Genomic DNA, 27904 nt, shown 5'->3' on the forward strand with positions numbered 1-27904 from the left:
ACCGCGAAATTCGAAGCGCGAAGTAGCGAGAGATTACTGTAACTATAGTTATCTGCATTGATTGCTTATAGTCCACAAACTGTTTATCCTGACCTGTTCTACAAGGAAGTTAGTGTTAAAGTACACGCAGATGTTCGTTATAAAAGCAATTGTAGCTCGCGCAGCAACAGGAGCAATTTTAGATTTAAGACACACATTTAGGAAATTAGACAAAAACAGCACTATTAGGATTAATGGTGCATTCCAGAAAACTGGGAAGTTGAAAAACGCAAATAAAAATGTGACATTGCAAACGATGGTGGTGCCCAACATGAATGAGTATTAATGTAAATATTATATAGCCAATATTGATCATTACTCATTGGTTAGAGTAGAAAACGACATTTATCCCAACTGTGTGCAAATGTCCATTACAAAAACGTCATTTGTCATTTTAGCGAGCAAACTAGCAGACGTAGGACCGGGATAGCAGATTGCTTGAATTCATTTGGTGCTTGTCGCCGGGCAGAATTCACAGCACAAATGAATAATTTGTGCCCCCACAGGCCAACGGGGGGTAAAAAATAAACTTTTTAAATACGATTTCCTACTAAATTCTCATGAGAACTCTTGTTGGTAAATATCACGAGCCTCACAGTGTCCAACCGGTGCGGATGCTCTCTGTTGCAAAGGGGGATGTGAAGACACCAGGATCAGGAGGTAAATAAACAACGGAATCATTTTGTGGTGATACAGAAATAGAACCAAAAGATCCTACATAACTTTGGGGAGATAAAACTGTCTAGCCTTTAGACTGTTGCTGACAGAATGATGCCATTTATCCCACATCACCAGTGTCCCTGTGTCCAAAAGTTGGAATTAATTGTGTTAGCGAGTGGAATGAAATATGCTAATAGTGGATTCTGTTGGTGCGCTAGCTAGCTAGCTAACCTCCTCATCCCGATTTGTGCCTTTTTTGTTTGTTCGTACTAAGCCAAGCTCTTATTTCTCTTTGTCTCACCACACATCCATCACCTACCGCATAACCACACTTCTTTCCCACAGAATCACTATCACTGACCAATGAGGACTAACCTGTTTCTGGTACGTCGGTGCTGTCCGCCATTGTTAGCATAACCGCATCCATCATGGCCGCCTTCCTTCTTCTTCTCCTTCTTCTTCTTCTTCTTTCTCTTCTCACGACTTATGTTATTTCTTTCACTCACTTTTTTGTTCTTTTCTTAGAGTGCTGCATGGGAACACACATTGTGTGTTGATATTTGTGTGTCAAAAGTGTGCAGTGACGGCGTTTTCAGCGTTGGAATACTTTAAAATGAAGGCTAATCGTCGAGCCTCCATTTTGTTTGCTGTGTGTCATTGATTGGTGCGATGCATAACATCCCTTCAACCTTCAACCTCTAGCAACCATTTTGTGACCAATTAAAGCAAAAAAATGTGAGTATAAGATATTATGGGCTAATATTATTTATTTATCTATTATTCGCAACTGAGGCTAGCTTTGCTAACTATTTGTTGAGCCACTCATTTGGTATTACATAATTCGGTGGATCATAAACACCGCTGGAAGAATGTTTAAATCCATAATTAGACAAGTTTCAAATGGAATAAACATTTATGGGAGAGAAATCACCACTCAACTTGATTTAGCTTAAAGCAGGGGTGTCTAAACTCTGAAAAATCAAATGATGCGGGGACCATTTTGATATTTTACATGTTGTAAACCAGACATTATATATATTTTAGAAAAAAACTACCTAGTATTAACTTTTTCCCCTTCCGTCACACTTTTTTGCTTGTTTTTCCATTTTTTGCTGCTGTTTTTTTGTTTGTTTTATTTGACAAATGTTTCAACTTTCGTCGCGTATTTTTTTTTTCCCGTAATAGGATTGTATTCCCATAAAATTGGAACTTTATTGTTACAATAAAGTAATAATAAAGGTTTGCCCAACCTAATTTATTATTCTTTAGTTTTGTTTGTTTTCTCATAATACTACGACTAAAAAAAATAACTTCTTATGACTTAATTTCGTTAAGATTTCAACTTTACGCTTTTTTTCTTTTGTTCTCTTAAAATTACGACTTTTTTTCTTGTAAAATTACAGCATTTTTTTTCTCTTGATATGACTTTATTTTAATATTATTTTGACTTAGTCTTGTAAAATGACTGCTCTTTTTTTTTTCCATTCGTGCTGTTTTTATTTTTGTAGTTTTTTTTTTTCAATTGTATTTTTAGAGCATGCTCAGGGCCACTAAAACAAAGTTGGCCCCGGGCCGCACTTTGGACACCCCTGGCTTAAAGCTAACAGGTTCTTTTCAAGGCCCACAAAATGTACTTTCTGACTGAAACGCTAAAAATGCTAAATATGTTAAGGCCCAACTTTTGCTAAAGCTTTGCTAACTATTTGCTAACTATTTGCTGCCATCAGCAGCCTTTGTATGCTAATTTGAAGGTACATTAGAGTATTTTAGAGTATGCTAATAGCCTAAAGTGCACTTAATCCCATTTTATGTTACTATTTTTTGTTGTGCTCCATTTTATGAATGTTTAAATCACAATTACAGAGCATTTTTGGAAGGAAATCAGCAGCTAGCTTCATTTATCTTAAAGCTAACTGCAAGGCCAACTAGAAACGGGTCAGAAAACAAACTTATTGGCACGTTAGAACTGATGTTTTTTCAATCCGTATAAAAGAAAATTCAAAAAGCGTTTAAGTTAGGTTGTGAGATCTGACAATTAAGTTGAACTTCACCGTCTTTAGGCTTCAGTAAGCTAATAATAAGCTATTTAGGTGCTAATCATTTGTAGAGCTACTGTACATATAACTGTCACTTTTGTTTAAGCTGTCAACGATTTAATGAATCAAATCATGATTTCAGGGCATTTTTGGAAAGAAATTGCCATTCAAGTTGATTGAGCTCAAATCTGCGACTATGCTCACAAGGTTGCAAAATCTTCTTTTTAATGTGTGCTGACGGGTTTATCATTTTTGTACACGAATAAAAATGTTAAAGACAACTTGCTGCTGCAAGGACATTCCAAACTTAGGCCAGCAGATTTCCTAAAGGATCTTTTCAACTAAGTTTTTAGCCGTGAGCAGCTGAATGCTCGGAGCTAAACAGAGTGTGCTTGTGACTGACGTGTGACAGATGCTTGTCATGTCATGCATTGAACAGCAAACGACACATTTCTCAGAGAGATGATGTGTCGCCGGGTGTCCCCCCCCATGTGACTCTTTCTTGTATCGCATGTTTTGTTTTTAACGCTCGCATAACTCCAATGCGGCTCCGCCCGCTTTCTGTGTGTCCCTGACAGTCGGAGACCCCCACCTTCTCCGACCCACTAGACCGCCAACCTTCCCCCTTCCTTTCCTCCGCATCTTTCCCTCCTCCCGGAAATACGACGCCACGCGGCAACAGCGCCACCTTCCTGCGGCGGCTCCTACCTCTCTGCAAGACCATCCCCCACCCCCTCGACCCCCAAGTCACCGCCATCCCTACCCCCAACAATACCACCTACGACATACACACCTGCTGCATGATAGACCCCTGAATATGTACTGTAGAAGTGACATGTATACAGTATAAACAGTACAGTACGTCCATATCACTACTGCAAGACACTAAGAAAGGAGCGGAAGGGAATATTTAACACTTTTCGGCATCACTTTCTGCTACACGCTACGTATGACTAGGGTTCCAAAATGATGTTCACTTTCAACGTTGACTGAAAGTGGCGTCAACTACTTGAAAAGTTCATCAAATAAGTATGTGAAAGAAATAAGAATAGTAAACAAATAGGTCCAGTATAACTAGTTAAGATTATATTTCATTATTGTAAATCATTCCAAGACAATTTAATGGATTATTTCAGACTTTAATGATTTATTTATTGTTACTGACTTTATATTTCATTCATTTTGACACAAATGAAACGCTTCAAAATGGAAATGTCCATTCAGCTAAGGTGTTCTCGTTAAATGGATAATTGCAAAACTTCCGTGGACTATTTTCAGAAAATGTACCTCGACATTTCTGCCCCCCACGCGAATTATTAGACTTTTTCATCTATTTTTCCTACTTTTGGTACTTAAGTAAGCATTAAGTCGACATAGTTGATAGAATAAGTCATTAATAAAAGTAATGGGAGGTTTTATTTCACCATTTGAACGATAATAAATGATTTCGCATTTTTGTCAGTTATTTGATTCATCCGATAATTACATTTTTTTTTTTATTTGGACCCAAAAATCTCCATGTAATCTTGGTTACAATACAACCCCCCAAAAAAACGAGAGAAAATTTGAAAAAATTTATATTCCAGGAAGCATTTTCCAAAAATAAATCCACAATAAATGAAAGGTTTCTGGGAACGTACCCTCCAAAAATGTTTTTTTGTTGTTGTATTATTACTTTAAAGAATGTATTTCATACATAATGAACACACCCTTGTTAAAATAACTGTTTTTTCTCATGTATAAAAATATCTAATTAAACCATTTAATATAAATAAATAAATAGCTGAGTAATGACGTTGGAAATGAAGCAAATCTATTAGAGGAGAAAATATACAAAAATGTATGCCAAAAAATGACTTGATGTTGGGCCACATTGGGTGGGGAAAAAAAAATCTGAGATTTTGAGAATAAAGTCGGAAATTTACGAGAAAAAAGTTGTAAATTTGCAGGAATAAAGTCGGACGTTTACGAGAAGAAAAAAAAAACGTAATATTACGAGTATCAAGTTGTACATTTGCGAGAATAAAGTTGGAAAATTGAAAAAAGAATGAAGAAAAAAAGTCGTAATATTACGAGAAAAACGTTGTAACATTACCTTTGCCCAAGGCCAAAGGTCACAAAACCCCCTTTTCGTAGCTGTTTCAGGCAATGCCTGTTACGACGGAGTATTAAATTAATCTGAGATTTTGAGAATAAAGTTGCAAATTGACTAGAACAAAGTCGTAATATTACGTGTCATGGTGTCATACGAGCTCTTCAGGAGGGAAAGAAACTATCCTCTTGCGTCGGCAAACGTTTGTTTATAACGTGGCAGCAAAACAGCGCAGTTGAGCACAAACAGATTAGCATGTCCAGCCCTTCTCACTTACGCCTTCCTTGCCCCGCCCCCTGCACATGCCCAAGGACAAAGTCGCACAGGTTTCATAGCTGTCTCAGGCAATGCCTGTTGTTTCTCGGAAATTTGCGACTTTATTGTCGTAATATTATGAGTTTTTTCCCGTACATTTACGACTTTATTGTCGAAATCTCAGATTATTTTAATACTCCGTCGTAACAGGCATTGCCTGAGCGCTATGACAAGGGGGGACTTTTGTGACCTTTGGCCTTGGGCAAAGACAATACTTCGACTTTTTTCTTGTAAATTTACGACCTTTTTCTCGTACATTTCCGACTTTATTCTCGAAATGTCCGATTTTTCTTTTTCAATGTGGCCCAAACACTCATTTGTAATTAATGTCAACTTTATGCCACTTTTAGTTTAATTGACTTGCTGTTTGCCTTATTTGGTTTGCTCCAGGTGCGTCCACCGATCAGCCAATCAGCCGCTTGTCCCTCTTTGGCCCCTCCCCCGCCCACCCCGCCTTCCTTCACTGTTGGTGTTGGTCAGGTTGTGTTATTTGGGCTCAACAGGGGTGTGCTCACTTTATGTATGTTCATGTGATGATGGATGCAAAAAAAAAAAAAGTACTGTTCCTTTAAGAGCCTTTTGTTGTTTTCTCTTTACCATATAAGGTCATGTTTTTGTTTTCTGTCTGAACCGCAGACCGGTTGAACCCTAGAAGACTCTTTCGTTCCCTTCTTCATGCATCTTTGAGCGAGGCCTGGATCCTTCCTCCTCCTCGTCCTCCTCCTCTATGCAACACAGAAAGTCCCCTTTTTTTGTGTAAAATAAGAGTTTTGCTGCTCACTTCCTCCACGAATGAATGAATGAATGAAACTGTTACCTTGTTACAAAGAAGGCGGGATGTGATTAAAAGTGCAATATGTAGCATGTTTCTGTGCTGGCAGAAAGAGGAAGGAGCGCCAAGTAAAAACTGATCATCTACACTTTTTTTCTGTCCCCCTTCATTCTCTCAGTGGTCACGGGGGTGAGTGAGAGGATTAATGGATCTCCACCAATTCTCCTTCTGTTGCTTTACCACTTCTTTCAGTGGTGGTGTGTTGTATCTGGACCCCCCACCCCCAGCCCCCAATCCTGCACCCTACTCGTTTATCATGGGGCATATCTTTGTTTAATGGTTCATTATGTACAGTATATATGTGTTGTGCTGTTTAGAGAGCTGTGAAATTAACTTAAATGACCAAAAGGTATTGAAGTGGTGTGTGTGTGTATAATATGGATATTGGCAGGGTGTTTGATTCCTTAGCTGTTTGTTTTCCTCATCCTCCCCGCCCCAAAAGAAAGAAAAGAACGAGATAATGTTGTGTTCTATACTCTGGATGCAACCATGACTGGACCCTGCAGGACCACTGCTGTCATTTTGTCCACTCATTAAAAACTGCAGTGTACTGAGAAGAGAGTCTGTGCTTTTTTCCCCCCCCACACATTTTTACAAATAGTATTGTACACAAAAAAGTCCACCTTTTCATGTAAATTACTATTATAGCTGTACTATACTATAACATATATGACTATAAATATATAGTGTTCTCTCGCTCTACCGCTGTTCACCCGCGGATTTTTTTTACAGTGCTTTTTTTTTAATTACGCGTATGAACAGGACCAGTCTGGCCCTTTAAGAAGAATTGCATTGTGGGAAGTTGAGTGTCTCTCTCCTCCCGCTGCGTGTCTGCACCGCCCATTGTTTTCTGCATCCTGATTGGCTGTAGATCATTGTCAATCAATCTCCTTCCCGCCGCCATGCCATGTCTCCTGTGCGATTGCTAGCTTGCTAGCTTGTAAATTAATCTTCGGTTTGTCTGCAGCAATATGTTTTAACGAGGATACGAAAACGCTACAGTACAGCGGAACGGCACCAGGACGAAAAGCCATGAACACAGGACTGAAATATGCGTGAGTGACTTAATTTCTTGTGTAGGACCTGTAGGTTAATCATTACAATACAATGAACTTTTTTGAGTGTTTAAACAAGCGATAAATGTGAGAAAATGTCTGAGTTCTGTCTGAGAAAAGTGTGTAAAGTGTATGGTGAGGGGTTTTACAGCATTGTTGTCTACTTCGAGGATTTCACTTATTGTGGGCTACTTTGGGAACCTATCCCTGCGATAAACGAAGGAACACAGTACTATTATAACTATTTTAGTTAGGAACAAAACATGTCTCCACTACATAATGTATTGAAGCAATGAAACATAGTTCTAAGGGGCAAAGTGTGTTTACAAATTTTTTTTTTTTAATTATTTATTAAGTTTATTAAAAATCTTCACTTTGTGAATGAATGTGTCTGCAACATAGTTTTCAACGGTGAAATATGTTAAAAATGGAACTTCTACATTTTTTTCGCCATGCTTTTATTATTCCACAATGCAAGTGGTGCATAAATTATTGAAATAATGAGGCTGAAACATCGTTTTAAGTGTAAAACTGTTTTCGCTCTGATTATTGTAACTCCTGGAGTTTATTAAAAAATACAAATCTTCACTTTGTAAATGAATGCAAATAACGTGTCTGCAACATAGTTTGAGGGTAAAATGTTACAAATATTCTTAAAATACGGTGTAAAATAATTTTTATTTTAATCAGACTGTTTTTTGAAAAATCTTATTAAAACTCTAAACTGTTCAAATGAATGCAAATAATGTCGCCAAAATAGTTTCCGAGGACAAAACGTTGCATGAAACATTACAAAGTGTTTTCAAATAATTATTCTTATCAGACAACTTCCTAGATTCTTTTGGCGTTCATTTCATATTATTCCACTATGCCAGGAGATGATGGTCAAATGTGTACAGTAGTTGCTTCATCTGGTGACAAATTGAATGCAAGTAGATCGCGTATAATGGGAAATTGTGCCATTTTGTGGGGAAGTCTGTGTATTACAGGATGAAATATAATCCACCGTTCAACTGTTTTGAAGAAAAAACAAAGTGAATACAATTAAATACGAAACGGCACGTAGAGCGTGTACAATGTGCAACTGTGCCATCTTGCGGGGAAGTTGGTGTATTACAAAATAACAATTCAACTGTTTTAAAGAATAAAAATGAAAATTAAATGTGAATACAAATACAAAACTAAAAATATAATTAAATATATATATTTTTAAAGCAATTTGTATAATTTTTGGCATGTGTTCAATATCTCAATTGTGTTCTACATAGAAAAACAAACCAAAACGCAGCATTATCTTTGTACAGGCAAAACACATATATCCAACTTGTTTAGGATATGCAGACTGCTTGAGTCGCAGCAATGCAAACAATATACATCAGTTTCATTTCACTTCCAAACGACACGATGCACACTATAATAAATGTGTAACTATGCAGTTTCAATTTCCATGCATGAATCAGAATAAAGTACAGACACACACAGAATGTTGCTCAATCTTTTTTTATTCAGTTGAGGGAGGGGGGGGGGATCAAAGCTCCTGCCAACAAATCAACTATTTCACTTGAGCCATCCTTCATTTCACTCCTTAAACTGATTGGTTGAGACACTAAATCATTCCAAATAATAATAATAATAATAATAATAATAAATAGTATCTGTCCTCTCTTTTTAGTCATTCTTTGTAGTAAATCACAGCCAGTCAGTAACCGTCTCCCACATACACACACTTACACAACCAGCAGAATATACAATATGATACACACTTACAGTATATACACACCACCTTCTTGTACAGTATATGCTCTCTGTCCATTGCAGTCAATCACACAGTGACTAAATGTTTTTAAGATGGAAATATTCAATTATACTGTAGGTTGTTTTATTTGAAGTGCCTCAGCTTTAAAAGGGGGCAGTCATCATGATTCAAATGTGTTGAATTTCCATTTTGCACTGTTGGATATTAAGAAGGTTCTAAGTAGTAAGCTTCAAATGCAAAAAGACAAAAAAAAAAAAGGTTGCATAAGCAATTTATTGCAAACAATCATTAAAGTGAAATAGCTGATCAAAAGATCGCAGTGTTTAAAAGTCCAAATCTTAAAGTTTTGACGAGCAGCCTGTTTCACTTTTATGGTTGTTTGCAATAAATTGTTTACTCAAAACATTTTCAGTCTCATTCCCATTTCCTCTTTTTGCATTTCGAAACTCTACTTATAACCTAACAGTGCAAAATGTCAATTCTTGCAATTTTTCAACTGGTCTTAAATTTTTGCTCAGGAGTGTATTACAATTAAAACAAATCATTTCACGTGTGTTGTGTGTTTTTACAAGTCAAACTATGAATTCCCATGCAAAACTACATTAAGAAAAGGGAACATTTTCATGTGTGATGCCAAATTTGAGGTTGGGGAATTTGGTGCGGAAAATGTATTATGTGGATTGGTCCCACGGGAGCGTTCATGATTGCAATATTTACATCCATCACACACACTTGCATCCTCTTTCCTTCTTTAAATCGGGACCCTCGGCCTCCCAAAAGAGCAGCTTCATCGATCCCACCGCTGTAGTTGTGAAAAGCTTTGTACATTAACAGTTTTAGTGCAAGTTAAACTTCTATTTCAGGATTCAATCTACAAAATCATACAGGAGAGAGAACCACACACACTCACACACTCCAGTTTCTGAGTGATTCTAGCAAAAATGTAACAGAAGGGCCTGAATGGTTAAAAAAGACCCCAGGAAGAGGCTGAGATGATGCGTTTGAGAAAGTGTGGTCTTATTTTGGCCTTTAGAATGCAAGACGACGGTAAACTGACACGTGGATTCAGCAATTCGAGTACATTCAAGCTAAATAGAACATGTGGCTGAGTTATTGCACTTTTGTGTGAGGGAAAAGAAATAACATTTTTGTCGTGATGACTCAGCTCATACCACCAGTATCTTCACCTCGTCCTGCTCGTCGGGTCGGTAAAAGAAGGGAATGCAAGGGTTCTCGCCCATGAAGGGGGGCAGCCGCGGCGCCTTCCCCTGCGGGTTCTGGATCTCGTGGAGGAGCTGCATGATCTGCCGCGCCGTGCCGTCCTCTTTGGGCGCCAGTGTCGAGGACTCGCTTCGGGCAGGGGCGTGAGACGACGAGGGGGCTTCCTGGGCGGCGGCAGAGGGCTCCGATAGAGGGATAATCTCCATGGCTTCTAGAGAGACGTCAAATACAATATAAAAAAATTAAAATACAATCATCAGTGACCACGTCTCTTTTCACACCTATGAGCAACTTTACAATCTCCAGTTAGCTTCATGTTTGGACTGTGGGAGGTTAGAGCCCAAGTTCAAACCCGAAACAATCTGGCTTAAATGCAGCTATTGTTATCTTGTGGAGTTCATTCAAGTACATCATCATGTTTTATGACCCACCGCTAATTCATTTTATTGGTTGCGGGTTGCTGTGGTCATAATTTAGGGTACATCCTCCATGCTTACCTGCTTGGCTGACAGCATTAAGGTCGTCATGTGCTTGATGCTGGCCCTCTGTAACTTGACTGTGGTCCTCGCCGACAGGAAGCAGGTCAGGGTTCGCCTGGGCCACGTTGACGGCCCCAGTGTATCGGCTGTACCAGTCGTTCCTCTCGGCCACCAGCCTCATGACCAGATCCTGCAGCTCTGCAAGCTTTGCCTGGTGGAAAGAGGACATTTTTCAGACGGGTGAACACCTCTTGAGAGAATGTTCTCTCTCCTGGATACCTTCATCTCTTCTTTATCCTGAGCCAGCATGGTGATGTACTGCTCCTTCTCCTGGTGCTTCTGCTTCATGATGGCTCTTTGGCTCTGATACAAGGCAATGTACTCTCCTGGAAAGTCAACACATTGCTGTGTTAGCTTCTAAAAACTCAACAGAAACAATCCTCCTTCCGCACCTATGGTGTCTGTTTCTCCGGAGAGCTGGATGCAGCGGTGCTCCAGCTCCTCCACTCGCTCCTTCAGGTCAGCCTTCTCCTGCATGAGGGAGGTGAACCGCTGCTGGAGCTTCTCCATTGCAGTTTGTAACGCCTGATGAACTTCCAGTGGCACTCCTCCTTGGAGACACAAGGAAAGACATGATTCACACTCACATTAGCATCAAAATGAAGACCTCTCTCTTCTTACCTGATTGCTGGTGACTGTGTTCACAGTGACTATGCTGGTCCTGAGTGTGTTCATCATGATGGTGCTCATGCTCGTGGTGGCTGTGGCTGTGGTGCTCCAGGCTGAGAGCCACGGCGGCCTGGCGCTTTGCCATCATGTGGAGCCTGTGCTCCTCCCTAAGCTGCCTCCTAGCCTCGTCTCGCTCTGCCTCCAGCTGAGACAACGCACCCTGGATGAACTCTTCCTGCAGAGGCAGTGCGATCCGTGTCAGTCAAAATATGAAATATCTCACATGTCAAATATAAACCAAAATATGATGGAAAATATCAATATAATCAATTATCCATTCTTCGTTTTAACAAAAAAAAAAGTAGAAATAATACCGTAAATGCTCTAATGAATGCCTTCAATTAACCCACCAATAATTGTCAAGGGTAACACAAGCAAATAACCCCCAGGGTCTCAAATTAGTGCAGGGTAAAAAAACACTGGCATTAACAGCTCTTGTTATTACATTTAAAAACTGAAAATACAATTAAAATAGTCCCTTTTGCCTTTTTTATTTGCGTTATTATGCCATAAAAATATGTGTGTGTGTGTGTGTGTGTGTGTGTGTGTGTGTGTGTGTGTGTGTATATATATATATATATATATATATATATAAATATAAATATAAATATAAATATAAATAAAACGTAATGATATAACAGATTCATCTACCTCTGCATGCGCTTTAAAAAGTTAGCTGGTGTGAAACTCATCTTTGTTACATTTGTATTGTTTACGATAAACTCATCAGCGGTATTAATGCTGGCTGAGCTGCTCCTTATCACTATTACAACAATGGTTCTGTTGCTGCTGTGTTGTGTAATATACCTGCACGTTAACAAATGACCATGGAGGTCAAAAGTTTTCCTTTCCACTTTCTCATGCACTCAATCATTGTTAAAGTTAAAAAACTTGTTACACAGTATATAATGACAACAGCCTCTCTGCGGTTATCGCCTACTTCCAATTAATGCCCAGCTCTCCTTGCAGTTTAGGCAAATCATGCCCCGGCTCTACTTACAGTGTCTTCAGTTATAATAATAATAAACAGTAATTTTAATAACAATCATAAAATATTCTATTTATTCATTTTATATGGCAGAAAATGCTAAGAAAACTGTGTTTTAAGATATTTGCTATTTGCTATATTTGAAATATTGTTTGAATAAACTGTGCCTTGGCTGGTTGCAGCTAAGAACTATGCTCGATTTTACCTTAGTTGCTTCAAGACACGATCAATAACTTCTAGGGGTGCCACGTGACACTCAGTTCACAGGACGAGACGATAAACAAGATTGGGTCTACAAGATTTTAATTTTATTTTTAAAGAAAAGTACAATTAAAAATATTTTGAAAAATATGGCAATATATTGCAATCTACTAATATAATCTCTACTACAATACACTCTTCTGCACTCTGTGTGTATGCTAGCGGCCCTCCGCCTCCACCCACCGAGAAAAGCGACTGTATGATTGACAAAAGGACTCAATCCGTTCATGCCATTGTTCTATGGAACAAACGCGCAAAGGTGATGAAACCAACGTACAGAGTGAATCCTCTTCGTGTCTGCCTGGAGGCGGGAGACGAGGAAAACGAACACGCATGCACATGGCAATGTACTGAGTCCGGCAGAATTATTAAGTTCATTTTCATTTACTGTGTGATGAATTTATTTATTATTGTGCCAGGCCTAACGCCCACGAGACTGTTTTCTTGTGAACGAGAAATCTTGTCACGTTTTAATCTCGCAAGATCTTGTGACATCCCTAATAAATTCCCCCCCCCTTTTTTTTTCTTTTTACAAAACCATTGCACTAACCATCTCTTTCTGGCTCTCAAAGTCTTGAGGGATGACGATGGAGGCTGACTCTGTTGAGTCTCTGTTGAGGCTCTCTTGAGGTGACTGACTTTCCACGCCGTCTCCTGAGGCAACATAATGACAAATTAAAGAACGTCTATTAATCAAAGAAGAGAAGGACATGCTGAATGGCGGTAAATAAACAAATGCTATACCTTCATCTCTTGGTGTCATGGCCAGAGCAGAACTGCTGAGCAGTTCCCTCACCTCAACCTTCAAATGCTCGTTATCTTTGACCAACTGCTCCAAATGCTCCTGCAGGGGTAGACGAGTGCCAATCATGAAACAAACCAATTAAAAGGAGACAGTGCAAACCCAAACAAACCAAAAAGTACATCGGCAGATTGCTAGGCTTTACATACCTGTGCTTGCTTCAGCTGATTGTGGCTCATTTCCAGCTGAGCACGGCCCTGGGATTCGTCATGCTGCAGCTGATCCATGATCTGGCTCTGTGTCAAATACTGTCGATGGAGCTGCTCCCTCTCAGACGCCAGGGCCTGGTAGCCAGCACAGTACTGCTGCAGGTGGGCTGCCACCTGGTCCCTCTGCTCCGCCAATCCTTGAGCCTCCTTATATTTTAATTCCAGCTGGAGGAGAGACAAAGGGGGAATTAGCTCATTGAATTTGAATTGTACAGTGTTTATCTGTGGCATGAAACAAAAATGTGTGGTATTAAAACAATGCAGTGTCGTCTGAGCATGAGAACCAAACCTGCTCCTTGACATTGTGCAGCTCCTCCTGAAGCTCCCCCATCCTACGTGCCAGCTCCTTCTTCACATGCTGCTCTGACTGAATGGCGTTGGCCAGCTCCATGTTCTCATTTGTCTGCAAAAAATGTGGCAAAAAACGGACTTGAAGGAAAATGAATATTAAATAGTTTTGTGATTGCAATGCTGAAGTTTCAGCCTGACCAGTTTAACAAAGCCGTTCTGCAGCTCAGCCAGCTGGTCCTTCAGCGTGCGGTTCTGGTTGAGAGCGCGGCTGATTGTGGCCTTGTCTGACTGCACATCCTCCAGCATGCGGCGGCGGTCGTCTGCCTCCTGGCTCTGGTTCTCCACCTGCTGCTCCAGATCTGCCAGACGTGCCTCTTGCTCTGAGCACAGGCGACTCAGTTGCTCGTTGTCGCGCAGCTAAAAAGAGAGATTACTTTTACAGCTTCCAAGCATTTAATGAAATTATTTTTGGCGGCTCGTGCATACCTGTGACTGATATTGTGCATTCAGAGATTCTTTTTCTTGTTGCAGGGTGTTGAGGGCCCCCTGTAGAGCTACCTCGCTCTCTGAAGGCTCTGAGGACTGAGGCTCTGCAGCACTGCGATTCTCTCTCTCCTGGGACAGCAATGCTGGCAGAGGTAGAGAAGAAAGTTAGATGTAAGATTTTCCCAACAGAAAAGCATACCACTCTGGTAGCTGTATGTGTGATTCCTATTATGAGAAAAGTTCATGGCTTACCTGCAGCATTTTGTAGCTCCGTGATGCTAGCTTCAAGTTCTTGGACTCTGTTGATGTTTCTGTCCCTCTCCTCTGCTACCAATGACATCTAACAAGCACAAATACACGAATCATCCCAAGGCAGGACAGAACTGACACCCAGCTACTTACTGTGTCACTTACTTGTGTAAGCAGTTGCTCCGTTTTGTCTTTCCAAACACGTCCCTCCTCCTGAATCTGCACTGCATAGCAGTCCCTCTCAGTCTTCAGCTGGCCAACTGACTCCATCAGCTACATCACAAACACATATGCATGACATCATTTCCATAGTAAACAATATTTGCATGTTAAAATAATCAACTGGAAAAGCCGTAATGTGTATAACAAGTAATACAGGTCACAAAACGATCCCAGTACCTGGTGATTGTGCACTTCCAGATGCTGTTTCTCCTCAAGCAATAACTGGATTTGTTGTTTGGCACTACTGGGATCTGACTGGGTGGAGCACTGAACCAACAAAGAAATTGATAATCGATTATAAACCGTACCACTTCCCACTCCTAAGACGAGGTGACAACCAGACATACGATTTTTTGGCAGGGCGATTTGTGGGGTTTCCCAAATCTCTGCACCATTTTTTTTTTTTTTTTTTTCGTGGAGAACATAGTTGTAGTGATCATGAAGGAGTAAGCTCACCGCGCACCTAACGTACAACCTTGGACGTACGGCTGTTGCTTCATTCATACAGCCAACGCACACAAGTTGTAAGACCAACATCCATCAAACTTGCAATATTCCATGGGGGTTTCGTATGAAGGTTGCAAGAACTGCTCACAACGACGAAAAATCTGCACCGGAAACACGATCGGTTCTGCTCATGCGCAAAACCTACATCACATCCTCCACTTGCAATTTTTTATGACAGAGCTTTGGCGACGTCACTTGCCGTGATATTTATTTATTTTTCAATGTATTAACTTAAATGGTCTATAACCATATTTAATATGTGTAACATACTAGGAGTTATTTTCCTGAATGACTCTTACCAAAATACTTTGCCAGCATGTAGATTGTCTTTATTCACCGACCTTGACCTCGTGGCGTACACGCCCCAAAAAAATGTTTACACACTTTAAATAATTGTAAGGGTCTTTATTATAATTTGTTCAATTTTCAAAGTCTATAATAATAGAATTTACAAACATCAGTTTATTGATGACCTCATCAAACCGCATCTGTAGCATGTAAACAACCGTGGGTGACTGCAGTAACAAGCTAGCTTGCTCCTGACTATCGTTATGTCTGTGGTGTCTCCTACGGATATAAAATTTGCGATTTGCAATGACTGCAAAGCGTTGGTTATGCAAGGCGGAACCAGACTTTGTCCTTCAATAGTTCCAATTCCCATGAAGAAAGCCATCAATCAGAAAAACATGGAGTGTATCGCACTGAATAACCAGCCCTTTTCTATTGTGCAAGATGCTGGATTCACCAAACTTGTGGAGTTGGTGAATGTCCAATCGCAAGTATTTCTCAGAGGTTTGCTTACAGTTGTACAATGTTGTTTACAGCGACGCCAAGAATCTAATTGCTTATGCTGTATCCATTAGCTTATCAACAGATATGTGTTAATTCCAGGAGACAGGAGATATGGGACGTTACACATATCGGTATTAGTTGATATCGGAATCAGAAATTGACAGTTGGCCAATATCGGCATATCGAATATCAGCAAAAAAGCCAATATCGGACATCCCTAGCTGTGACCTAGGCTTTAATGAGTATGTCCTTTATTTGCACAGATGTCTGTATATGAACTGACCTGCTGCAACATGAGGTCAGCAATTTCCAGCCTCTTGCGGAGATCCTCAACCTCCAGCCTCAATGCTCCGGTCTCCTGTGCTCTCTGTCTCAGCTGCTCTGACATCTCGGAGCTCTGCTGTTTGGACTCCTCACTCAAATTGCTGCAAACAAGTGCAAAAGCAAAAGAGTGTGCATGGCCTAGAATGGGAGACTTGTTGCATTGGAGATTAATATAACTGCACCAAAAACAAATCACTGAGTAATGTAAAGTAAGTGCTCTCATAATGGGACTTACTTTTGTCTAAATACCTCTAGCCTCAAGGTGTCTCTCTCTTTTTCTAACTCTTTATTGTGCTGGAGACAAAAATGAAACAAAAGTGAGCCACAAAGTAATCTGGGAAGCAAAGCACAAGTTATTTTTTGTTATGTTAAATACATTTATGTTGCATTCCTCAGCTTATTACCTTTTCAAACTGTTTCTGCTGTGTTGAGACAGAGGACAGTGTTCTCTCTAGCTCCGACACTCTCTGCTTTGTCATCTGCAGACGGCCGTTGAGCTCCTCTGCCTCGGCTGGACGCAATCACCCAATTTTTAAAAGGGTTTGCCAGGATCAGTTGCTAAATTCAAACATGAAAACACCCACCTGCTTTCTGCCGCGCGGCCTGTTGTGTGTACTGTAGTGCGGTCTGAAGCTCAGATTTCTCAGACACCAGTATGCCGATGGTTTGAATGTGAACCTTTGGAAATAAAAGTCTCAGTGTCATTACGCTTGAGACAAGCCAGGCCATGTCACAAAGTTTATTACAGTGCAAATAAAGTGGAGATGGACTGCCACATATAGTGGAATTCATTTACTCAGCTACAAAGAGTAGCACCAGGCATCTATTCGGGATAAGGCGTTTATAACATACATATTACGCAACTATTTCATATTTCAGGAAATGTGGTGTACAGTATTTTATGACTGCAAACATTTTTTTTGAAATCCTTCTCACAATAGTATCATTTACCTGTAGTTGCTCCCGCATTGCACCCTGCTCTTTAGAAAACTTTTGTTCAAATCCTTTTCGCTCCTGAATGAAATAAATGTTATGAAAATCTACAAAGGAGATAAAACTCAAATGATTAACAAGCAAAACAAATCAGTATACCTTCTGTAGCTGATCTGTGAGCTCCTGAGATTGTTTGGCCTGGGAAAACCAAAAAAAAAAAAAAAAACAGTTCAACGTAGTACACTTGAAATCATAGCAAGAATGTGATACATCCATGCAAAACACAAGATGCACGTGTGTGTCACAAAGCATTCTACAGCTACAACCTTATTGCTATTATTCTGCTAAATGGTCTTCAACTAACAAAAATATGGCGGCTTTGACCTGCACAAACAGCTGCATGACTTTTTGCTACATTGTGCAGACAGCATTCATAGACATATGAGAATTATGAATAAAATCAAACTCATGTGATGACTTACATGCATACATTTTGTGAGGGTACTTGCGATGGCGTGCATTAAAGATGACATGCAATGCAGGATGTGCACTGGGGTTGCATATATCATTCAAATGTGCAGTCACACATGGAAAACACACACACAGCTTCTTACCAGCTGGTCAAGCTTGGTATTGAGCTGAGAGTTTGTTAAGTTGCTGGACTCCAGGGCAGCAGCCAGCTCCTGGTTCCGACTCTATCATGTGCACATGCATCCGGGAAAGGAAGGGGAGAAAACAAATTGGAAGATAAAGATAAAGTGTTGTGGCAAAAGACAAAATGAAAGGACACGCAGTAGGGAGGAGAAACAATTGTGAATGATTAACATGAGGGCAAACAATAGCATCTTAATGTGTGGTGCAAAACGAAAACATGTGATTAATGGAGTGTGTGGTCAACACACTATGTCTTTTACGTCTTACCTCCAGTTCTCGCTCGCCGACAGACGGGGCACTGTCGCCGTTCACATGAGCAGCAGATGTCTGAAAGGACAAAAATGAGTGAACCTTGGGTACTAATTACATGAATTTGTTTGGTTTGTTGCACTGCATGTGCAGGAGAAAGCCTTGGTGCTGGATGTACCTCAGAGACAAGGCCATTTAGTTGCTGGGAAAGCTGTCGCAGGCTCTCTGTGGAAGACAGCGGTCTGTGGGAGGACACACCAGCGCACACACTAGTAAATACACAAGCCTGCCTGCGCAATACACAGTATATGCACACACAAACATTCATATTGTATTTGCATTGTCTGTGCACTCTTAGAAGTCAAAATGATGAAGTGAAACAAGGTTACCCACCTATTTTCCTCTGTTAAACTCTCATTGCCATTGGTATTAGGGTAATCCTGCAAAGATCAGTTGAAAGAGGACATGAGAACATATGGAAACACACACGTGGCACTCAATCCTAAACATGCCTGTCTGACTCATTTCATTTAAAATATTTTGACATTCTGGACTATACTGTAGTATTCCAGTCCTGTAGGTGGCTAAAAATGTAGGTGTCATCTACAGGACACACATCTGCTAAAGTAGTGGATCACTGCCCCAATGCAAGTGGACTGTAATTCTGTAACTGTAAAAATAATCGGAGTGTCCAGATACAACTTTTTCACTTGTGACATGATACCGATATTGCAGCCGATAGATCCGATATCCACACAAATCATACATACTTTTATTACTTGTTTTGTAGCACGGAATGTTAAGAGAAGGCTTGATGAAGTGACATTAGCCAATCAGAAAACAATAATCAGCAACATTGGGAATGAGGAAAAAAGTAACGTATTTACTTCTTTATACGTCTGGTGTGTGGTCTCATCAACAATGGGCATAATGTAGAAAGGCTCGAGGTGCTCAATGAAATCTTAATGGCTCTGAAATGTAATGTAACCTTTTGCCATCCCGTGGGAGTTTCTCACGCTTTGCAAATGTTTCAAACAGCGGAGGATGTTTCAGTGAGCCATGGTCTTGCAAAACCCCATGCCATTTTTTGGTGATGCTGCTCAAATGCTCAGTGAGGTTGGTCGTATTAAACTTGTTCAGACTTTTTCGAACCTTAACGAAAAATACTGCCACACAGCTGACTCCTACTCCTTGCTAAACAAGTGAGCACAAGCTGTTGCTGCTATCATGTTGGCTCAATCTGGCCACTGCTGGAGACAGAAGTGCTGGTGCGGCGCATGGAATGGACTGCTTGTATCTGAGTGCCAATATTTAAGATTTTGGATGCAGATGCATTTTTTTGATATACAATATCAATTTCGGATCAGGACACCCCTAAAAAAAATAGTCCCCTTAATCTGCACTTTTCTTCAATTTTCCATTCACTATCCGTTGACAACATCTCATGGAAATTGTTTATGTAGGTATTTAAACCAACTTGTTAATCTTTCCTGTGTCTACATTACTAAAAACGGCGACAGTGACATTTATTATTGAGTATGAGGTTGCACGGAGGATAAGGGATAGCGAGTGTGAGTGACACACACACACACCTGTAACAGGTCAGCATGGTGGCTAACATTCTGGAGGTTAGTAGCGGTGTTAGTGCTAGCAGCAATGTTAGATACAGGCGAGCTGCGGTCAAGCTCAGCCGCTGGGTCCTCCGTCAGCGAGGGAACTGAGGAGCCCATGGTCTCCATGTCAGCTAAAGTCTAAGGTGGCACATACACAAACAATACACACATGTTAGGACAGAAAACACCTACATGATGTGCAGACTTGTATTAAGGAAAATGACACAGGCATACTGTATGTGAAAAAAAGGGACATTTCAAGACATGCTTCCATTGTTGTCTGTTCCAAATATTGCAGCAAAGCCATGCCGCATGAACCACTTACAGTAAACACATTGTATAAAATCCCTAGCAAACAGCAATATGAATTCTTTACATTTAATTTTTTTTTAAGTGTACATGCACCATTTTTCTGAAGCACATGCTTTATGAGCCTTTCATTAAAAATGACGGTGAGAATGCATAAATAAGACATAAAAAGAAGGAGGCACACGACAGGAAAGCATAAAAGCGAAGGTCAGACACAAGGATGGAAAGACAGCAACAGTAGCTCACCTGACTTTTGTCACAGGGGGGCAGGACTACTCCATTGCTTTGGCTAAGTGTTTTGAGAATACTGTCAAACTATAGACATGAGGGAGATGTGGAAGGAAGGAAGGAGAAGGAACATTATAGAAGGTTGCAAGGACAAAGTCACGGTTTAAGGATTCCACAAGGGAAGCTACAAGGGGAAAGGTGAAAAAAATATGAAAACAGGCTTGGCAGATGAAATGTTACAACTCCTAGCTAAGCATATAATCCACCATAACAACGTACAGTGTGTCTTAAGTTAACTTGGTTACAAACTACATTGGAGGTAGCTTTAACAATCTGCTGGTTTCTGCCAGCGTCATACTCGAGATTTTTTTCTTTTTTACTCATCCAGCTTCAATCTTTCGGAACACACCAGCCTAGCGCCATCAAAACAAAACAAGACAGGCCAGTTCGCCCTTGTGTCTAATAACACAGTGGAACCTCTAATTTGTTTGGATTTCAAAACAACGTTCACCGTAGTGAACAATGGGCAAAGAAATAATCCATTCCAGGGTCTCAATCGTAAGTGTAAAAATAAGCTAATCACTGTTGTACAAATATGTAAAAACAACTAAACAGTCAGGTTTGACTGAAAGGCAACAGGCAAAGGCAACTTGCATTGCCGATTAGCCTCATGCATCTCTTATTGTTACATTCACGAGTGTAAAAAGAAGTTAACCCCTACAAAATGTAAAAACAACCAAACAGCCAGCCTTAACTTTGATAACAATCCACTGAGTTCTCATGATTTCGTGTCTTGTGAGATTTGTGGATGGTGGTCTGATGTTTTGTGTGACTCTACAGGCATAATTTGTTAGCTGGCCACTTACCAGCTATCAATACATTTAATAACTGCATTAAAAGCCAGGTATTTGACCTTTTAAGAACATGAGAAGGGCTTACATTGTCTGGAGAGCTTCTGTCTATTGAGGGTGCATCATACTGGTTGAGTCCTTTCACTTTCCTCTTCTTCTTGGCACCTGCACCGCCACCAACTCCTCCTCCTGCTGCTTTATCTCCTCCAACACTGACAGGGGAGCTCTTCTGCTGGAACTCCTTCAGCTGAGCCACACATTAAAAAAATTTAAAAAAATTAAAAAGTCATAAAAAGTGCATATAAAGTCAGCAGGTATTGACCAACCCTGTCTCAAACAATGTTTACCCTACTTATAAATAACATCGAGTTTCAAATGAAGACAGCCATTAATAACCACCGACAAAATACATATATGTGGTCTTTGCCTGTGCAAAACACAATACGTTGCCACTGTGAACACACTGCATTGTCATTGTGGGTCCTATAGCACTAAAAGACCAAAGGGAATTCTGTTTAGAGATGTGACATTTTAAAAATGCTCTATCTATGGGGAAGAAATGTCACTTAAAAGAGATAATCTACTCAGACTCAAGGATAGCTGTGCAGGGCAAATGTGCAAAAGTTATTTCCTGTAAGGTAACGTCGCTAGTCTTTAAATAAAAAGGCCATGTTTTTGACAAGCAAACACGCTTAAGCAAAGCACACAGCGGGACAGGGAAGTGAGTGAGCTGTCAGCTGTCAAAACAGTCCCCGTCATTATTTCTGTCTGATTGGAAAAGTAACACAAAAAAAAACTAAAGTAAACAAAAGCTGCCCCACAATAGTGACATGCCCGCACTATGCTAACTATTCAAGAGTTAGCATTTTTGCTAACGTTCATTTAGCCAAGTTAGCACGTCCTGCTTCGATCGATTGAATTTAGTTTGTTAGCTTACAAAGCAGCGTGAAGACCTGAAAGATATAAACCACTGGTTATTCAAACAGTGTCGGGAGATAGAAATGTCATTTAGAACTAAACAACATATCCACAATTTGGAAAAGTTGTTTTAAGTTGAGGCCTCAATCACAGCACCGGGTTTTCTTTCGCATCGAGGCACCATATGAGCGACAGACACCGGACAAGCGACGGCGTAGAGGTCGGGCGACGTGTAATGACACCACTATTGTTGGGTTAGTACATTCATGACATTGTGGGAAACACAAAGAGCGCTTTTAAAGACACCCAGTGACACAATGTAAATAGTTTTACCTTTTTCTTGGCTGCGGCGAGTTTTATTTGCCTGCTCTGGTCAGCCATCCTGCTGCTGCTGCTGTGAGAGTCAACACGTCATCAGTTTGCTGTCGGCTCAGGTTTTGGTCGATAGGGGGCGCACCCAAAACATGGCTGTCCTTCATAACCGTTGACCCAAACCCAGTATTTCACCAATTTCTTAAAATATTAACGACTTTTAACTTATTTTAGGACCAATGTAAAGGGCCAGTGTATACACCTTAAACTGGGCGGATTGTAGCTCATATATTTAATTTTAAATCAGTTGCTCAGTGCTGTAATATATGCACATGTGTGTGTAATAATCAGTGACGCGCGGTGAGGTTCACGGCTGTTGAGGCACTGACTCTTTTGGAATTAAAAAAAAATGAAGTCAGCTGGGATAAGCTTCAGCATGTCCCCGTGACCCTAATGAGGAGAAACGGTATAGAAAATGGATGGATGGATGTTAATACGGGTTGCTCATTCAGCGGATAGCAAGAAAAAGAGGAGGATAATTCACATTGGTTTAAAAAAAAATCTCCACGTTGTTTTCAAATACATCTTAGTACCATTTATTAAATGTTTTTATTCAGTGTAAAAATCCCTTTCTCCAGGAAAAGTTGTGATACTTGGCCGCAAAAGCCTGATCACCTCCTGGTGAGTTTGGGTGTATACACTATATATAGTTCACGAGATGAAACGATACACAAGGTTGGGTCTACGAGAACGAGACGAGGCCAGGCAAGATTTTAACATTACTTTTAAAAAAAGTACAATGAAAAAAATGTACAAAATATATGACAATATATTGCAATCTCTTTTCCTGCCTGTTTGGAGGTGAGAGATGACAAAAACAGACACGCATGCACATGGTAATATATTAAGGACAGCAAAATTATCGAGTTCATTTTCATTTAATTGGCGACTCGAAATTGTCCATAGGTATGAATGTGAGTGTAAATGGTTGTTTGTCTATATGTGCCCTGCGATTGGCTGGCGACCAGTCCAGGGTGTACATGGCCTGTCGCCCTAAGTCAGCTGGGATAGGCTCCAGCATACCCTGCGACCCCAATGAGGTGAAGCGGTATAGAAAATTGATGGCTGGATTATCATTTGTTGTGTGATTAATGTATTTATTATCATCCCAGACCTAGCTCCCACGAGACAGTATTTTTCTGAACGAGAACTCTTGTCACGGTTAAATCTCGCGAGATCTTGTGACACGAGCTCTTGTGACACCCCTAGCATGCAGTGTGCCTGTTTGCATAATTATTTAGCACATCAAGCATCACTGTTTGTGGGCTGATTCCAAGGTACGGGGCTTGATTGCATTACTCCTGATGCAATTACCCAACAAAATGATTCAGCTGATGCAAAATGCACAGTATTTTTTACAGTAATAACTAAAATTGCACATGTCTTAGTCATCACAGTGAGTCATTTTTCATCATAATAGTATATTCGTCATACAATACGACAATGGACGTTATTATTTAAAAAGAAAGACGATCAAATACATAATACAACTTCCTTCCTACCTACTTTATTGCACTCATCTTGAGTGGCGTGTCACTACACAAACGGAGTTCTCGCAGCACAGCGAATCAGCGTCGGTCCACGCGTGGCGTCACTTCGTCGTGATGTGCGCAAATCAGTGGCGGCCAGCATGCCAGAAGTAACCAATCAGCGCGTTCCAACGAGAAGCCACTCAGCCAATCGCCACCCTCCACGACGGGGAAAGCGGTGATGATTTATAAGGAGGGGAGCGCACAATTCATTCAGTATCACATCTACTTGACAATATTACGGAATAGTGCATCGAGAGACGACTGTGTAGTTTCATTTTGAACACATCGGGGCTATTATTCAACTCATACAAGGTATGTACGACGTTGTGTTTCGGAAATTATACTTGATTCTCTTCATAGCGGTGTTAAGGCGACGGTCGGTGGCGTGTAATAATGTAATGTCGAAATGCAGAAATGCTGACTGGTCAAGTGCGGGGGAAAAAAACTACATTTCGATTAATACGATGTTAATGTTGTGATAAATTACATCTTATGTCTACCAGACAAGCTAACATGTTAGGCTAGCTACCGGCTTGGAGCAAAGCGTCAAGTAACCAACTCAAATAGGTTGTAAATGTGTCCAACCTCTGATATTTTTGAGGCGTTTAAAGACTATTAAGCGTTTAGAGAATATTTCGGCTATCCGAACAGTTTCGGCTTACTATCATCCAAACTAACTCGCACAACTTGAGCAGACAGGGCCCGCGTCATTGATGAAGGTGCCCTTTTCACTTATTTTTCAGGTGATTTCTTAAGAGATCTGAGGAAACACATTAAAGGAAAAAGACATCAAAGATGAAGCTGCTGTGGGCTCTGATGCTGGTGGCCAGCGCAGTGTACGCTGAAGATGACGACAAGAGGGAGAACGTGGGCACAGTCATTGGTATAGACTTGGGTACCACCTACTCCTGGTAAGCAAACCCAGAAACGCTAAACAGTGATTCAGCAATGAATGTATTCTTAATGTTTGCTATTTTCTTTCTTGCAGTGTCGGTGTCTTCAAGAATGGCCGCGTGGAGATCATCGCCAACGACCAAGGCAACCGCATCACTCCATCCTACGTGGCGTTCACCAGTGAGGGTGAGCGTCTGATTGGTGATGCCGCCAAGAATCAGCTGACCTCCAACCCTGAGAACACTGTGTTCGATGCCAAGAGGTTGATTGGTCGGACCTGGGCTGACTCCTCCGTGCAGCAGGACATCAAGTACCTGCCCTTCAAGGTACAGTCAGATGGCGATACCGACAGTGTTACACTCAATTTGAGTGTTATCACTAAAAATGTGGTGTGCTCTTTAGGTCAATGACAAGAAGAGCAAGCCTCACATCCAGGTTGATATTGGTGGTGGCCAGATGAAGACTTTTGCCCCAGAGGAGATCTCTGCTATGGTGTTGACTAAGATGAAGGAGACCGCTGAGGCTTATCTGGGCAAGAAGGTACCAAACGGCACATTAAATATGCTGCACTGCTATGAGAAACTCTTCTCTAATGAAAGCTTATTTGTTCAGGTCACCCATGCTGTGGTCACTGTTCCTGCCTATTTCAATGATGCCCAGCGCCAGGCCACTAAAGATGCTGGCACAATCGCTGGTCTCAACGTGATGAGAATCATTAATGAGCCGTAAGTATTGAGTGGACTTGCAGAACTCTAAATCGTGTTTTTTTTTTCTTTCTTAAATATTCTGTCATCCAACAGAACGGCCGCTGCCATCGCTTACGGCTTGGACAAGAAAGACGGTGAGAAGAACATCCTGGTGTTCGACCTGGGCGGCGGCACCTTCGACGTCTCCATCCTGACCATCGACAACGGCGTGTTCGAAGTGGTGGCCACCAATGGAGACACCCACCTGGGAGGAGAGGACTTTGACCAGCGCGTCATGGAGCACTTCATCAAGCTGTACAAGAAAAAGACGGGCAAGGATGTGCGCAAGGACAACCGTGCCGTGCAGAAGCTGCGTCGTGAGGTCGAAAAGGCCAAGAGGGCACTGTCTGCCCAGCACCAGGCCCGCATTGAGATAGAGTCCTTCTTTGAGGGAGAGGACTTCTCTGAGACCTTGACCCGTGCCAAGTTTGAGGAGCTCAACATGGTACATTTCCCAACTTCAGAGTATACATTTAATTTTGTGTTGTAATTAATATGCAAAGTGTACATTTCTTAGAATTACTGCAGTTAACAGCAACCTCCAAAAGAAACAAGTGAGGGGAAATTGCAGTAATACAGGGTTTAGTGATGGTAACCATGCAGTAATACAGGGTTTAGTGATGGTAACCATGCACCCCATGTTAGGAAACCCTGCTTTTAAAGAGTAATCCTGATGTTTTTGACAAACGTGTCTAACCTGAAATTCCTTCAATTTGTGTCCAGGATCTGTTCCGCTCCACCATGAAGCCCGTGCAGAAGGTGCTGGAAGACGCTGACCTGAAGAAGTCCGACATCGACGAGATTGTCCTGGTCGGAGGCTCAACCCGTATCCCCAAAATCCAGCAGCTTGTGAAGGAGTTCTTTAACGGCAAAGAGCCCTCGAGGGGTATCAACCCTGATGAGGCTGTTGCGTACGGTGCCGCCGTTCAGGCTGGCGTGCTGTCTGGGGAGGAGGACACTGGTAAGCCAAACACGGCTGTCCATTGACATCCACATAACTGAGCTTGTAAATTAAATTTTGCTTTTTTTTTTTTCTTTCAGGTGATGTGGTTCTCCTGGATGTGTGCCCTCTTACTCTTGGAATTGAGACTGTCGGAGGAGTCATGACCAAGCTGATCCCCAGGAACACCGTTGTGCCCACCAAGAAATCTCAGATCTTCTCGACAGCGTCCGACAACCAGCCCACTGTTACCATCAAGGTCTATGAAGGTAAGACCTCACAGCATTGAACAAGCAGTAAATAAATGTGATTTTAACAGAAACATTGACCTTAATTGTCTTCTGTTTTAGGCGAGCGTCCCCTGACTAAGGACAACCACCTTCTGGGCACCTTTGACCTAACTGGCATCCCACCTGCCCCTCGTGGCGTGCCCCAGATCGAGGTCACCTTTGAGATCGACGTGAACGGCATCCTGAGGGTCACCGCCGAGGACAAAGGCACGGGCAACAAGAACAAGATCACCATCACCAATGACCAGAACCGTCTGACGCCAGAGGACATCGAGCGCATGGTGAACGACGCTGAGCGCTTCGCCGACGAGGACAAGAAGCTGAAGGAGAGGATCGACGCCCGCAACGAGCTGGAGAGCTACGCCTACTCCCTGAAGAACCAGATTGCTGACAAGGAGAAGCTCGGCGGAAAGCTCTCGGACGACGACAAGGAGGCCATCGAGAAGGCCGTGGAGGAGAAAATCGAGTGGATGGAGTCGCACCAAGATGCTGATCTGGAGGATTTCCAGGCCAAGAAGAAAGAGCTGGAGGAGGTGGTGCAGCCCATTATTAGCAAGCTTTACGGCAGTGCGGGTGGCCCACCACCAGAGGGCGCCGAAGAAAAGGATGAGTTGTAGAAGTCAACTCCTCTGTAGCCACTCACCTCTCTTTAAAACACCTAGAGGCACATATCGAACTGATGGGACTCTACCATGAGAGGGAGGGGCTCTGCAAGGGGTGGCAACGACCACGACAAGCAACTATTGCGAAATCTTCCGAAAGACTTTTGACACATTCTTAAGTGTTCTCTTCGCTGGTGGGCGGAGATATTTGCTGGCCTGGATTCAAGGCTCGCTGCTGCTGTTCTCAGGCAGTCCTGCTGGAGATGAGGAAGAAGTAGTTGTAGTTGTAGTGGGTGGGGTGGGCGGCTGTTAATGGGTGTAGGACGTCTTGAGCTTCACTGGCTTAAAAGTTATTTATTGAATCTGGTTGTACTTCTGGAAAGACCATTGAAATAAATGTTTGATACAAAATACTTGTTTACTTTTTT

General features: G+C 41.4%; 3 protein-coding genes across 25 annotated transcripts in view; 2 read left to right on the forward strand and 1 right to left on the reverse strand.

Annotated features, from left to right (window-relative positions):
• dnm1a (dynamin 1a) overlaps positions 1-6531 on the forward strand; it is a 50595-nt gene extending 44064 nt beyond the window's left edge. For 6 of the 16 annotated variants that reach the window (XM_054757938.1, XM_054757948.1, XM_054757942.1 and 3 more), the window contains one exon: positions 3314-5597. In XM_054757938.1, coding sequence (XP_054613913.1) covers positions 3314-3344 — 31 coding nt within the window. In that variant the 3' untranslated portion in view covers positions 3345-5597. Of the gene's footprint in view, positions 1-671; positions 700-1044; positions 1084-3313; positions 5598-5778 lie in introns of those variants that run through there. The other 10 variants (XM_054757950.1, XM_054757939.1, XM_054757949.1 and 7 more) reach the window with 8 other exon arrangements.
• A 333-nt stretch (positions 6532-6864) lies between these two features.
• hspa5 (heat shock protein 5) lies at positions 6865-27871 on the forward strand. Of its 2 annotated transcripts, XM_054757954.1 has the most exons (10): positions 6865-7029; positions 14297-14403; positions 24748-24915; positions 24993-25224; positions 25301-25438; positions 25511-25623; positions 25699-26089; positions 26368-26605; positions 26686-26853; positions 26935-27871. In XM_054757954.1, the coding sequence occupies exons 3-10, from the start codon at positions 24800-24802 to the stop codon at positions 27489-27491; spliced, it is 1953 nt and encodes a 650-aa protein (XP_054613929.1). In that variant the 5' UTR covers positions 6865-7029; positions 14297-14403; positions 24748-24799; the 3' UTR covers positions 27492-27871. The 2 variants fall into 2 exon arrangements, with proteins under 2 accessions (XP_054613929.1, XP_054613930.1); XM_054757955.1 differs by lacking the exons at positions 6865-7029; positions 14297-14403 and adding an exon at positions 24150-24316 and having other exon boundaries at positions 26935-27870.
• Positions 8514-24007, reverse strand: golga2 (golgin A2). 7 transcript variants are annotated; one of them, XM_054757931.1, is made up of 29 exons: positions 23979-24007; positions 22434-22494; positions 21271-21429; positions 20350-20418; positions 19774-19932; positions 18575-18621; positions 18360-18423; positions 18200-18259; positions 17893-17973; positions 17438-17476; positions 17297-17359; positions 16930-17023; positions 16750-16856; positions 16581-16639; positions 16305-16446; positions 14900-14989; positions 14666-14773; positions 14504-14591; positions 14252-14394; positions 13964-14182; positions 13764-13877; positions 13415-13639; positions 13208-13307; positions 13014-13117; positions 11167-11389; positions 10938-11093; positions 10765-10871; positions 10504-10696; positions 8514-10217 (listed from the first exon to the last, which is right to left on the reverse strand). In XM_054757931.1, exons 1-29 carry the CDS (start codon positions 23990-23992, stop codon positions 9952-9954), a joined length of 3354 nt encoding a protein of 1117 aa, XP_054613906.1. In that variant the 5' UTR covers positions 23993-24007; the 3' UTR covers positions 8514-9951. The 7 variants fall into 7 exon arrangements, with proteins under 7 accessions (XP_054613906.1, XP_054613905.1, XP_054613907.1 ...); XM_054757930.1 differs by having other exon boundaries at positions 10938-11096; XM_054757932.1 differs by having other exon boundaries at positions 10938-11096; positions 23975-24003.
• Positions 27872-27904: the final 33 nt, after the last annotated feature.

This window comes from Dunckerocampus dactyliophorus, chromosome 17 (genome assembly GCF_027744805.1).
Source record: "Dunckerocampus dactyliophorus isolate RoL2022-P2 chromosome 17, RoL_Ddac_1.1, whole genome shotgun sequence".
Lineage (NCBI taxonomy): Eukaryota > Metazoa > Chordata > Actinopteri > Syngnathiformes > Syngnathidae > Dunckerocampus > Dunckerocampus dactyliophorus.